Below are 12,408 nucleotides of genomic sequence, written 5' to 3' on the forward strand. Positions count from 1 at the left end.
TGGATAATGAAAAAGGTAGAGAGATGAAGAGAAGAAAAAGTAAGAGAGAGTAAAGTAGTGTGGAAAATGTTTTAACTAGTACTAAAAAAGGAAATGACTCTATTACTATAGAACGTACCAAAATGACAAAATGACTCTATTACTATGGAACAGAGGGAGTATAACTTATAACTCAATGGTTTTAGCCAACAAAGCCATTCATGTCAGCTGTGCCACATGAGGGCTCAAAGAAGCAACACTAGTGATAATTAGAGACTTAAAATAAAATTATTGTACTATGATAAAAGATGCATTAAATAAAAAATGCAACAATAATCTCACAACCATGAATCGATCCTTGGCATCCAGTTGAAAAGGGAGCTTTCCACCACTTAAACTTGAGGGTTAACATCTCTATATTTATCATAAAGCTAGGATTCATATGTTGGGTTTATAGTTGTACTCCTGGTCATATGCTAGATTCGACTGTGCATGCAAGTCAAGAGAGGTTCATCACAAAAGTTATTTGCACAAGATGACAATTGAGTGAATTGACAAACCATATTAGATGGAAAAATTGGTATGTTTCCGTCACAACCTTGGAACTAGCAAAAAGAAACTCCAAGAATATAGCAAAAGGCACATTAGAAACCAAGCCGATGCATGCCATCACAAAGGAAGTCATTAGAAATTGCATATAAAAAAAGGTACACTCTTTATTGTCTTGGAATTCTACTAGACATATAAAATACTATCACATATAGAGTTTTTTCACAGATTATACCAGCAATCAAGTCAAAATAACCACAAAATGCATATATGAAGATAACATCCCACAAGATAATGCCAAATGACATATCAACCCCACTAATCCAGAGTTTCAGACAGTTGCAAACTCTTGGATGGGTTCAAACTGCAATTCATCGTTCAGCCTTCCAATTCTCCGGACACTAATGTTCTTAATTAAGGATTATAATGAAGTCTATGCGAGATGACAAGATGGTAATGGAGTTAATAACTCAGTGATGAATGTATGCAACTCTTTTGAAGAACTTACCCCACACCCACCCTCAACAAATCTTCTAACTGATGGTAAAGGATGAACAATTACAGTCTTGTTTAATGCATCTATTTTAGTTTGAGAGCATTTTTACCCCTAGTGCACTTATTTTGTGTCACGATTAGATTAGTGCTCCATTGTTATAGACTTATAGTGGTTAGATTAGCCTAATTAATATTTATAAATTATGTATATCAACAAAAAGTTTAACTAATTTATAATTTTAAATAAATTAATCAATTAAGTTTTAATTTTTATATTCCCTCCTATCACATGAAAATAGTTTTCTTTTTTTTTTAAATTTTCTTTTGGCCAATCCCACAAAATTAGTTCTCTTTAATTTTTGACAAGTTTTTCTCTTAGAAGGTGAATCATATTTCTCACTAACCTCACTTCAGTCACTTTTTTCTTTCGATCTCTCTTCTATTTTGTAATTTTTGCATTAAGATTTGTGTCATTCCCAAATTCCTACATGAGACGGAAGGAGTGTAATTTCTAAAATTAAAGATACTTTTAATAACTTTAAATGTTAGTACAAGATTAATGTAAACTAAAGAAGGAAATATAACATGAAAGCAAAACTGAATTGAACTCGGTGTCCCTGTCTCTAAATCAGAAAATCAAGGATTAACATCGATACATACAAGTGTCGAGAAACTATTGGGAAATCGAGATTCCACATAGCCAAAATATATGCATTAGATAGCCAACGTGGAAAAGAAGGTGGAGCCCACATGATCTTAGCAAGCCAACAGCAGCAAAGAATTAGATTTGTGGATATGCCAACTAGGCATAAAGATAAGAGCAGTCGATTCCCATGTGCAAACCAGCCGTCCGATCCCAAAAATCCACTAATCCAACGGCCACCTCTCAACCTCCAACCGCAACCACAATTGCACCATTCAAAATGGGCACTAACCCCCTAAAAAATTTAATAATTTGAGCTAGCAGAAATGGCCGCCGTGACCACACAAGCCTCCGCCGCTGTATTCCGGCCAAGCCGGTTCCTGAGCGGTTCGTCGGGAAGACTTAACCGGGAAGTGTCGGTTAAACCGTCGGCATCATGCTACAAATCATTCAAAGTGGAAGCCAAGAAAGGTGAATGGCTACCCGGGCTTCCATCCCCCGCCTATCTCGATGGCAGGTGCGAATTATTATAAACTTCGGGTCCGTTTGCTAGGGCAGATAACTTATCTGACTTAAAATATACTACTACTACTATGTTCTTATTATATGTTTTTTTTTTCTTATCTTTTCTATCAAACGACCCCTTATTACGACTATATTTGTAATTACATTTGTTTATAATGTTTATTATAATGAATTAAACAGCCTGGCCGGAGACAACGGGTTCGACCCGTTGGGGCTGGCGGAGGACCCCGAGAACCTGAGGTGGTTCGTCCAGGCGGAGCTCGTGAACGGGCGTTGGGCAATGCTGGGGGTAGCCGGAATGCTGCTGCCAGAGGTCTTGACGTCTATCGGGATCTTGAACGTTCCCAAGTGGTACGACGCAGGAAAGGCCGAGTACTTCGCCTCGTCGTCCACGTTGTTCGTGATCGAGTTCATCCTGTTCCACTACGTAGAGATCAGGAGGTGGCAGGACATAAAGAACCCAGGGAGTGTCAACCAAGATCCCATCTTCAAGCAATACAGCTTGCCCCAGGGCGAAGTCGGCTATCCCGGCGGCATCTTCAACCCCCTTAACTTCGCCCCCACTCTCGAGGCCAAGGAGAAGGAGATCGCCAACGGTAAGGATAGTAATAGTCATTTAAATCACAAAAGTTTCAATTTTTCTCAATTATCTCATCTCACCCGTGTTTTTGTATGCAGGGAGACTGGCGATGCTGGCCTTCTTAGGATTCATCATCCAACACAACGTCACCGGAAAGGGGCCCTTCGACAACCTCCTGCAGCACCTTTCTGACCCATGGCACAACACAATCATCCAGACATTCCAGGGCTGAGACTTGAAATCAATGTACTGTAATATATGATATATTTGAGTGGATTTTGTCTCAAATTTGAGCTGTATTTGTAAGACAATATTAATGTACAGGGAGAAGCAACTTGGACTTGAGTTTTTTATCATCGATACGCAGCATTTATCTCGTATTTTCACTCATCGATGATAAAACTTTCCAACAAACACTATAATATGTCTGTTTTACTACCAAACTAAACCAAAATTTTCGGCCTGGCTCCATGAACCAACTTGTTAATAATCTTCTTTGCTGGCATGAGAGGGTTATAACAAACTTAGCTACGTGCATTGTCTCAACTCCAGTAAACTCGAGCAAGCTGCGTACGAACCAGACTTCGTTTCAATTGCTGGAGCAGTCGGGAGGCTGCAAGAAATGACAAGTAGTTTGCTTAGAACTTGATAATTCATTATATGCATACCACATAACTGAGATATGCTCACCGGATGATAAGAGTTATCGTCTAGCATGGAAATGGCACACGGACCAGCGTTAGGAACCAAACTATGTGGAAAGTCAAAATTCCCGTTTATCTGGTAACCCAAGCTACTCAGTTGAAAATTTACATCCTTTCCGGGTTCAATCAAGTCAGGAAAACTTAAATTTCCAAACGAATTATAGGGATATTGATCGCCAAGAGGCGGTCGCATGTGAGCAGAATAAGAGTAATCATCAACGGACAACAAGTCTAGTCTTCTTTCATTTTTCATCTCTCTTGAATTTTCAAGATCCTGTTCTTTCACATTGGGGAAGTAATCCGAGCATTCCATATCTCTGGTGATGAACATTATGAGTTTTTGAACACAAGTTGAAATTAAGTCACATATATCCATATGTGAAACTGCTGAAGATAGACTTACCGACTACCTAGGAACTGGGGTTCGCCCGATAGCATCATATGCTGACCCTCTCCACCGGGAAGCCATGACTGGTTTACACAGTCCTGATCACTGCTTGTAGCCAAGGGAAATTGCATGCTGTTTGCAAACTGTGGTTTGGGAAGTTCTTGCTCGTAAACACTACCAAAGTCTCCACACACCTATATTACACGCCAAAACCTATTGAAATAAATAAACAGAACAGGGTGAATAATGAGAAATCTGGATTGCATTGTTACCTGGCTTGTGCAGTCAAACTGAATAAGCGGTTCCTTAAAAATCTTTTCCTGTTGAATCATAATTATATCAGTACACTTAGTTTAATCACTCTTAGCCTGGATCGTGCAATCAAGATCTGACTGTTTTGCCTACATATTCGACTCTATAACACCTTGTACTAAATTCATGGAGCATGAAATCAGTGAAATGGCTTGCAAATTTACCTTGGTTATGTGGGTCCTATTCAGCGATTCGCGGAGAGAATTTTCCATCTGATCTAGGTGTTCAATATCTTCAATAGTGTCGGGATTACTCCACCATCTGAAGACAAATGGAACACTTCATATATCTACAAGCAATTAAATGAAGAGCTAACTTGCTAACCAGATCATGATTAACACCTCAAAACTGAATTTCAATTTTCAACAAAATTAAGCAAGTACAAAATTGCAACAAGTCTATGGACCAAAAGTTATGAGATTTAACCTTATTCTTTCATGTGCTTCAGCAAGTTGAGCTTGAAGAGTCGTGACTCGGTTTTGCATTTCCTATCAATTATAAGAACATATTAGGCATTTCAGGGGTTGGGGGTTCAGGCCAAACTATAGTAAGTATGACGTTTAGATGGATTATGGCTAGTGAGAGTACCTCAATTGATGGAGTACTGCAAAACGAAAAATCAGAAAATGGAAAAAATCATCAAAAATTGCATAGGGCTTAAGCAATTAAAATTGTCCAAGGAGTTAATAGTTTACCTTGCATCAAGAAACTCCTCTATATCAACATCTTGGTCAAGCTTCTTGAAGTTTCTTTTTAAAGTCTTATTATATCACATATCCAAAGGGACTACATCACTTTCTTTTCAAGAAGAACAATAGAAATTGAAGCTTACATAGTTCACATTATACTTACTTCAAGACTCTCCAACCTCCTGCTTGAGATTCAGAAAACAAAGTTAAAAGAGGTAGAGTTCTTATAGCATTGGAAGATGAGAGTTATTAGTACCTCTTTGCCCTTTCTTTTGGTGTAAGTTGAGCATATTTTGCTATCATTTCATCAATGTTGCTGAATCAAAAAAGAAGATGAAATTCACAAAAGTCCATGCTAAAGGTTAATCAGTCATATTTTGGTGCTTATTCTTCAGCATCAAAATGGGAATTATAATCAACATCAAACATGTTACAGAGTGTATATCAACAGCGTAAGCAACACACACATGCTAAAAGTAAGTCCTTCCATCAACATAAAGACCACACGGAATAGCCATTATCACAAATGATAAGCCTAATTAAAGATGCTTAATAACTACCTTCGTTGACCGCAGAATATAGATGGCTTCCCAGATGGAGAAAACATGATAAGTACAATGGGAATGTCACATAAAACAGAAATTTCTTGGGCCTTTTTCAAGATTCCAGCCCTTCGTTTTCCATAGGTAACCTGGCGGCTGTTCAGAGTCTCCAATCTCTGTATCTTGAGCTTTACCCTTCCCATCCTTCAAGTTCACAACCACACTTCTATACACCTTTATCATTTTCACGTAACCAATCATTCCTTACGATATATGTAGAATTAGCTTTACTACATGATTTCCATCATTATAAGAATCAAATCACACATCATTATTAGATATATATATATTATAAAAAAGCGATCTTTCCTAATACTATATAGCAACAACAACCTTAATAAGAAATCGCACGAACAAGTGCAAATTGCAGATACAAAATCAAGCGATAATCCTGTATTTCCACAAACAAGGGATCAAAATCGGCAAATTAATAAGAAATGGAAAAGAGAAAGAGAAGTGTGAGACAGTCAGAGTGGAGGAGGAGGATATTAATGGAAAGATTGAAACCCCTATTTTGGCAAAGATGCAGAATAATGACCTAAAAATGGGATATCCAAATCATAGAGCTGATATATGTGAATAATTTGCAATGGTTCGTGAAAATGAAAAAGGGGAAAACAGGGGAAGGAGGAGTGAATTTAAGGGAGAGAGAGAGAGCTATGGTGAAGGATTGAGGAGAAGACAACAGGTTGTACTATGATTTCGGCAGTTAAAACTCGCGGGAGAACCGAACCTACGTTCACTAGATAGGCGCATCAACCAAATATTTTATTATATTTTCATATACCTATACATTTTTTACAATTAATTGTTACTGTTTTAATTATTATCACGTTCGGTTAGATTTTGTTTTAGGGAAAAGAATGGTGAGCGATCAGCCCAAATATTATAACTGAACTGATGGCCTTTTCTTGATGGGCTCCCCAGCAACAGTATAGATACCCTGGCCCATTATTACAACCCAATATCTGGGATATAGAAGTCGTATCCAAAGATGTGTATTCCCACATCGAAGAGACAGTAAGCACTTCGCATATATTTTATACAGACTGTGTGGATGTTCAGAGCACGACCTTACTTGAACAGGATCTGTTCTATAGGCTCGTACCTCTGTATCCTTGATTTCTAAGGAGATAGGAAACCAAGTTTGGTGGATGAACCTTGGCTTGCTTGACCTGAGCGTGATTGACAGCACCCATGGCTTGATCCTTGAGCTGTTGGTGTAGTAGATGATCGTTCTTGGCTCGCTTGTTGCGGACAAAGATGGTCTTTCAGCTGTCTGACAAACTTCTAATCTTTTTGTTTGCCAATAACTTTTAAAGTTATTCCAGTTTACTTGTTGCTTATACGTCGTTTTGTTAGTAAGCGCATAGCTTCTAAAATTTTATCTTAATCTTGTTAATTCACATTGAAAGGCATGCAACCACATCTAATTGCCACAGTTTTCTTGTCAGACCAAGCTGGTCTTGCTACCATTTGACATACTTATAATAATTTTTTAGCATCTCCAACCATTACATTAAACTCAAATTTATTTTAGCGTAAATATTATACTAAATATTGATTTAGCTCCAACCATTTACATTAAACTCAAACTTAAAAAAATATTTCTCATCTACTAACTTTTTATACTTTTCAATCATATCTATATATTTTATCTAATTTATACACTAAACTCATAAAACTTTATCAATATCTTAAATTAAATTAAATAATAAGTATAATGAAATTTATTAATTAATATAACTATGAAATCTATTATTTTTTCCATAGATTTATATGTACTGTGAGTTATTAATCTTATCTAATAAAATTGGATTTTGTATTTTGGGATAAAATAACGGCTCTCTTTGTATAGTAGTAGTACTAGATTATTATTTTCCAATTGCGTTGAATACTCCTATAATACTAATATGGGCCAGCCCATTATTTAATACTCCCTCCGTCCACCAAAATTTTTCCTATGTTTTTATTCTGCCCGTCTCCCAAAATTTATCCCATTTCATTTTTATCATTTTTTGTAGTAGACCACATATTCCACTAACTCATTCCTACTCACATTTTATTATAAAACTAATATATAAAAGTAGGACCCACAATCCATTAACTTTTTCAACTCACTTTCCATTACATTTCTTAAAACCCGTGCCCGGTTTGATGAATTTTCGTGGACGGAGGGAGTAACTAATCAAATATTAATAAAATTAAATTAGGTTATTTTTTCGCATCGTCTTCTTCTCTACTCCACGCCGCCTGCTTCTGTAAGTTTTCCTATCTTTATACCATTTAAATTTCTCTTCCTTATCTTCTTCTATATTGATAAATATGAATTAATTTAGACTTGAATGCAATAACTCAAACTTTGAAAAGTATTTTTTTGATATACTGCAAACCTAAATATGTATATTTTTTCTTCAAAAATGTATAATGGAATTGGTTTTGCAGTACTGTTGGAAGTGTTATTCTACTACTCCCTCCGTCCCAAGATAAGTGACCTACTTCTTTTGGGCACGGGCTTTAAGGATTGATATTTAAATAAATTAAAGTGGAGAGAGTAAAGTGTAAGAGAGGGAAAAGTAGAGGAGAGAAGGGAGGATAAAGTAGGTGGAGAATAAAGTAAGAGAGATGACTTTTTGCTAAAAATAGAAATAGGTCACTTATAATGGGACACCCCAAAAAGGAATACAAGTCACTTATCTTGGGACGGAGGGAGTATATTTTAAATTTGGCAGTACTATTAGAGATGGTCCTATCCATTATTATTTGTTTTTCCACAAAAAGATTTATCATGTCTTGTTAATTCAAGTAGAAAGGCATTCGGCCGCATTGAATTGTACATTGCAAATTTGCAATGCAGCCACACACGCGAATCCCGTCCAAAGTGGCTGATTGTGAGTGCCTTAGAGCATTCAGAAGGGGGCGGATTATAGCCCGTCCTAAGCGACGCCCTATGTACCACCACATCAGCATTTTTTCCTCTGCCTATTCCACCTGCAGTGGAGCAGACTATAGCCCACCCTAAGTGACGTCCTAAGCATTTTATCTATTATTTAAATATTTAAATACTTCAAAATTTGGAAAAAAAACTTCATTTCATTAAAATTAAAACATTACAATACGAAATAAAAAAACTACAAATTCTCAATGGCGGTTGCGGTTCCAAACTTCTTCAATCATGTCGGTCATGAGCTGAGTATGGTCTTATTGGCTGCGCATTGAGCTCTGTCGCTGTAGAAGCTCACCGAAGTCCATCGGTAAGCCTCGAGTGACAGGCGGCTTCATTAACGGCATTCCGCCGCTGCATTTGTGCCAAGCATTCCGCCGTGGCTTTATTAACGGCATCGAACAAGGCTCGAGTCAAGGCCCGTCTGCAGCCATCTGATGTACTCAAATCGTAGTCGTCGGGATTCATTTTTGAGGAGACAAGAGAGAATAATTGAAGAGATGTGAAATTGGAGTGTGTGAAATGAGTTGGAATTGTGGTGTTTAAATAAGAAAAAAAATTTGGAAAAAATTAAAAAAAGAAAAGAAAACGCGTTCGCATCTTCTGTGGCATCGTCCGCGATGCCACAGTGGCGGACAATCTATCGTGCGCGGACGATGATTAACCCATCGTCCGCCCCACTACGGATGCTCTTAGCCGCATTGAATTGCACGTCGCAATAAAACCACGCCCGCAAATTGTATGACATCAAATGAAATTAAACAATATAGAGTAGACCAAAGTGACAATCAAGCTATTACATGATTTACATCAATCTTACTACTCCCAATGTTCACTTAAACCCAAGCGTCTCCTCACACAAAGCAATGACAAGAATTCTAACAATTTTCAACAATTAAGGAATTAATTAAACATTCCATCTTCCTTCATTCTTTTTTCTTCACGACCTCCCAACCCTCTAAAAAAACAGGCGCACCCCACCTGGATTGCCTGCCACCCACAGAGGAGGGAGACGCCAGCCAAAAATGAATGAAAGTAGAAACAATGTGGGCAAGAGCTAGGGAGTTCATCATCAAAGAAGAACAAATTAATCATGCAATCAGCAAGGCTCGTTTTCCCCAATTTTTGAAATAAAGACTAATCAGTTAAGAATCCTTGACTGAATTTACAGCCTCAACTAATTTGCCATTTCCCTAACCTTTTCTTCATCACTTTCCAACTTTGAGAGGCGATTAAAGGAGGGCATAGAAGGTGCCCAGTTTTTGGAATTCGAATCAGATAAGTATCCCACATCGACAGCTAGAGACACACAATACCAAACTGCCGCTATAAAATAAGAGCCCAATTTTCAATTGTAAATCACGCAGCTGCGCGTTGAGCACATAGCGAACTATTCTTTCGCCTTTTACTAAAGAGTACCGTGTGTTCGTCGCTTATAAGCAGCATACGCCAATTTTTGGAGGGGTTTTCTCTTTAAGAAAGCCCCAACAGTTGAGTTAAATTTTGAAAATATAGTTAGGACTTAGGAGCGTGCTTTCTTATAAGAAGGCACCCAATACGATTATATATAAATTATTTTTGTACTTTGTCGTGTATATTGCCTACTATTCCATTTTTTGTCCCCATTGGTGACGTAACATTACATTCCACTTTTCAGATATGAATTTGCGAATGGGCTGAAGCCTCAAACTATATTAAGGGCCCAACTTCAGAAATGGACTGATGTAAATTGATATGTGAATTTCGAATTTTTGTTATAACTTATGGCATGGAGGCAGCCAACCCTGCAGGTCATCTAAAGTGAGCTTAATTTTAATTTAGAATCGAATCAGAAAATACTATTGTCACCACACGGCCCACACCAGTGTTAAAATATACTCCCTCCGTCCGCCAATAAGAGACCCATTCATTTTCAGCACGGATTTTAATAAACGTTAAAAAAATGGGTGGAAGAAAGTTAGTGGAATATGTGTCTCACTTGTATACAGTAGTTTTAACGAGTGGAATGAGTTGGTGGAATGTGGAGCCTCTACCATTTATGGTAATTATGAACCGAAACTTCTATTCGCGGACGGACAAAAATGGAAAAACGGGACTCCTTTTCGCGGATGGAGGGAGTACTCTCTATTTCTTGTTAATTGGGTCGTTTGGAGGGGTGTCTTCTTGCAAAGAGGCTCTCAAGTCTCAACAATACTTATGTGAGAGATTTCGTAGGATTATATAACATTCTGTATATCTAGATGCTCATAAATAATAATTTATAATCAAATTTCGCTACTCGTTAATCTTATGCGAATTCTTATAAATATCAAATTTTGTTCCCCATCATATTTTTTGAAATATCAATAGATTTTAAAGCTTTTCTGCTTATATTGTTTTATTAAAAAAAATAATAGTGTATAGTAGTGTTATAGAAAACTTTGTTTTTTATGAATAAATCAGAAGGGGGTGATATAAAGATAGATTCCAGAGTGGACCTTCAGTGTGTATTATTTGTGGGTAGGGAAAAAATCATCAAATATTGTATGCTTATGGAGTACATCTGATTTCACATGCCAAAAGATGTCTACTTCTAACTCTTTTATCCATCCACAAAAATTATTAAGATTGCTTGATCAGAGTTGTGGAGTAGTGCTGTCTGACTCAGACTTTTACTACTTTGCTCTGCATTTTTACAGAATGAAAATTGTTTGATAATTTATGTTTTTAAGTTAAACGTTATACAAGGAAAGAACAGTTCATAAGGAAAGTTATACAATAAAAGGCAAATTGTATAACGTTATAAAAGGAAAGTTATACCTATAAATAGACGCCTAATTAACATCTCTTCAATCTTATTCTCAAATCTTACTCTGAAATCTTGCTCAGAATTCCAAAATTTCCTTTGGATTTTGACACAATTCATTCTTGTGCAAGAAGATGGCTGTCTACAGAAATGGCGCGACTTGGTACGACCGGTCGATGCTGCAGAGCGACGAGACGATCTTCGTGATCCCGCCCAATCAGAGCCGTCACCGCTCCTCTAATTGGTACGACTGCTCGATGCTGCAGGGGGACGACACCATCTTCCTCGTCCCACGCATCCAGAGCCGTCGATTCGTCGCCGCCGCCGACGGTCATGATCGAAATCAATTAGGGGTTCCGAGGAGGAGGAGGATGATGATCGCGGAGCACATGAGAAGTAAATTAGTGGTGCGTGATCACAGTCACAGAGATGATGATGATGATGATGATGATGATGGACTTGGAGTGTGCGTGATTTGTCAAGACAATTTGAATTTGGTAGCGCAAAATCATAAAATCGTGAGACTTGATTGCGCCCACTATTATCACCCGCGCTGCATCACCAATTGGCTCAATGTCAAGAACACCTGCCCCTTGTGTCAAGCACCTGTCGTTTAGTTTAATTGTTGTATTTTAATTTGTTTTTTTTAAGAATATTATAGAATTGATCTGTTCAACATTTTTTTTATCTTATAATCCTTTTGAAATCAAAATATGATTTCAAAATTCCACATAAGTAAGTATATTGTCCAACTAGTCAGATTGTTAAAAAGGCAAGGGATGGTATATATTAGAACAATTTTAATAATCAATTTTCTAGCACAATGAAATTATTTATATGGACAACACATGCATTGAAAATTGACAAGATTATACCCTTTTAGTTGATCACGAATTTTACTACACAATTACTAAAATAAGAAAAATCTAAAAAGAAAAAATAATTAAAATATTGTTAATGTGGTACAAAATAAAAGAATTTCTAAGATTAGATAGTATTGTGGTACATATTCATAAGGAAAGAGTAAATACTCTTATGGGATAAGAGAAATACTTCCTTTGTTCCACAATAAGCAAGGTGCTTCATTTTTGCACTCATTTTAGAAAAATGATATATAAAATAATTAAAGCAGAAGTAATATAAAGTAAAAGAGAAAATAATATAAATAAGACTCTTCTCTACATTATTATATCTTACTTTGCATTTTCTCTAT

General features: G+C 36.9%; 3 protein-coding genes and 2 non-coding genes across 9 annotated transcripts; 4 read left to right on the forward strand and 1 right to left on the reverse strand.

The window, feature by feature from the left end:
- Positions 1-1,962: 1,962 nt before the first annotated feature.
- Positions 1,963-3,127, forward strand: LOC125201046 (chlorophyll a-b binding protein P4, chloroplastic). The gene is made up of 3 exons (XM_048098929.1): positions 1,963-2,183; positions 2,372-2,787; positions 2,870-3,127. Exons 1-3 carry the CDS (start codon positions 1,993-1,995, stop codon positions 3,001-3,003), a joined length of 741 nt encoding a protein of 246 aa, XP_047954886.1. The 5' UTR covers positions 1,963-1,992; the 3' UTR covers positions 3,004-3,127.
- Positions 3,128-3,246: 119 nt separating this feature from the next.
- On the reverse strand, positions 3,247-6,197 carry LOC125201045 (agamous-like MADS-box protein AGL65). 5 transcript variants are annotated; one of them, XM_048098928.1, is made up of 13 exons: positions 6,005-6,197; positions 5,800-5,857; positions 5,425-5,632; positions 5,121-5,180; positions 5,028-5,046; positions 4,871-4,935; positions 4,764-4,779; positions 4,602-4,663; positions 4,340-4,436; positions 4,136-4,183; positions 3,879-4,057; positions 3,462-3,792; positions 3,247-3,384 (listed from the first exon to the last, which is right to left on the reverse strand). In XM_048098928.1, the coding sequence occupies exons 3-13, from the start codon at positions 5,607-5,609 to the stop codon at positions 3,361-3,363; spliced, it is 1,086 nt and encodes a 361-aa protein (XP_047954885.1). In that variant the 5' UTR covers positions 5,610-5,632; positions 5,800-5,857; positions 6,005-6,197; the 3' UTR covers positions 3,247-3,360. The 5 variants fall into 5 exon arrangements, with proteins under 5 accessions (XP_047954885.1, XP_047954883.1, XP_047954884.1 ...); XM_048098926.1 differs by having other exon boundaries at positions 5,425-5,640; XM_048098927.1 differs by having other exon boundaries at positions 5,425-5,857.
- Positions 6,198-6,534: 337 nt separating this feature from the next.
- LOC125202913 lies at positions 6,535-6,755 on the forward strand. The gene has a single exon (XR_007173243.1). It is a non-coding gene; the product is annotated as a small nucleolar RNA U3 (small nucleolar RNA).
- Positions 6,756-9,775: 3,020 nt separating this feature from the next.
- Positions 9,776-9,894, forward strand: LOC125202917. Its single transcript, XR_007173247.1, has one exon. It is a non-coding gene; the product is annotated as a U5 spliceosomal RNA (small nuclear RNA).
- Positions 9,895-11,329: 1,435 nt separating this feature from the next.
- LOC125193641 (E3 ubiquitin-protein ligase RNF130-like) lies at positions 11,330-11,812 on the forward strand. The gene has a single exon (XM_048091480.1). It carries the CDS (start codon positions 11,330-11,332, stop codon positions 11,810-11,812), a length of 483 nt encoding a protein of 160 aa, XP_047947437.1.
- Positions 11,813-12,408: the final 596 nt, after the last annotated feature.

The sequence above is a fragment of the Salvia hispanica genome, chromosome 1 (assembly GCF_023119035.1).
Source record: "Salvia hispanica cultivar TCC Black 2014 chromosome 1, UniMelb_Shisp_WGS_1.0, whole genome shotgun sequence".
In the NCBI taxonomy this organism is placed as follows: domain Eukaryota; kingdom Viridiplantae; phylum Streptophyta; class Magnoliopsida; order Lamiales; family Lamiaceae; genus Salvia; species Salvia hispanica.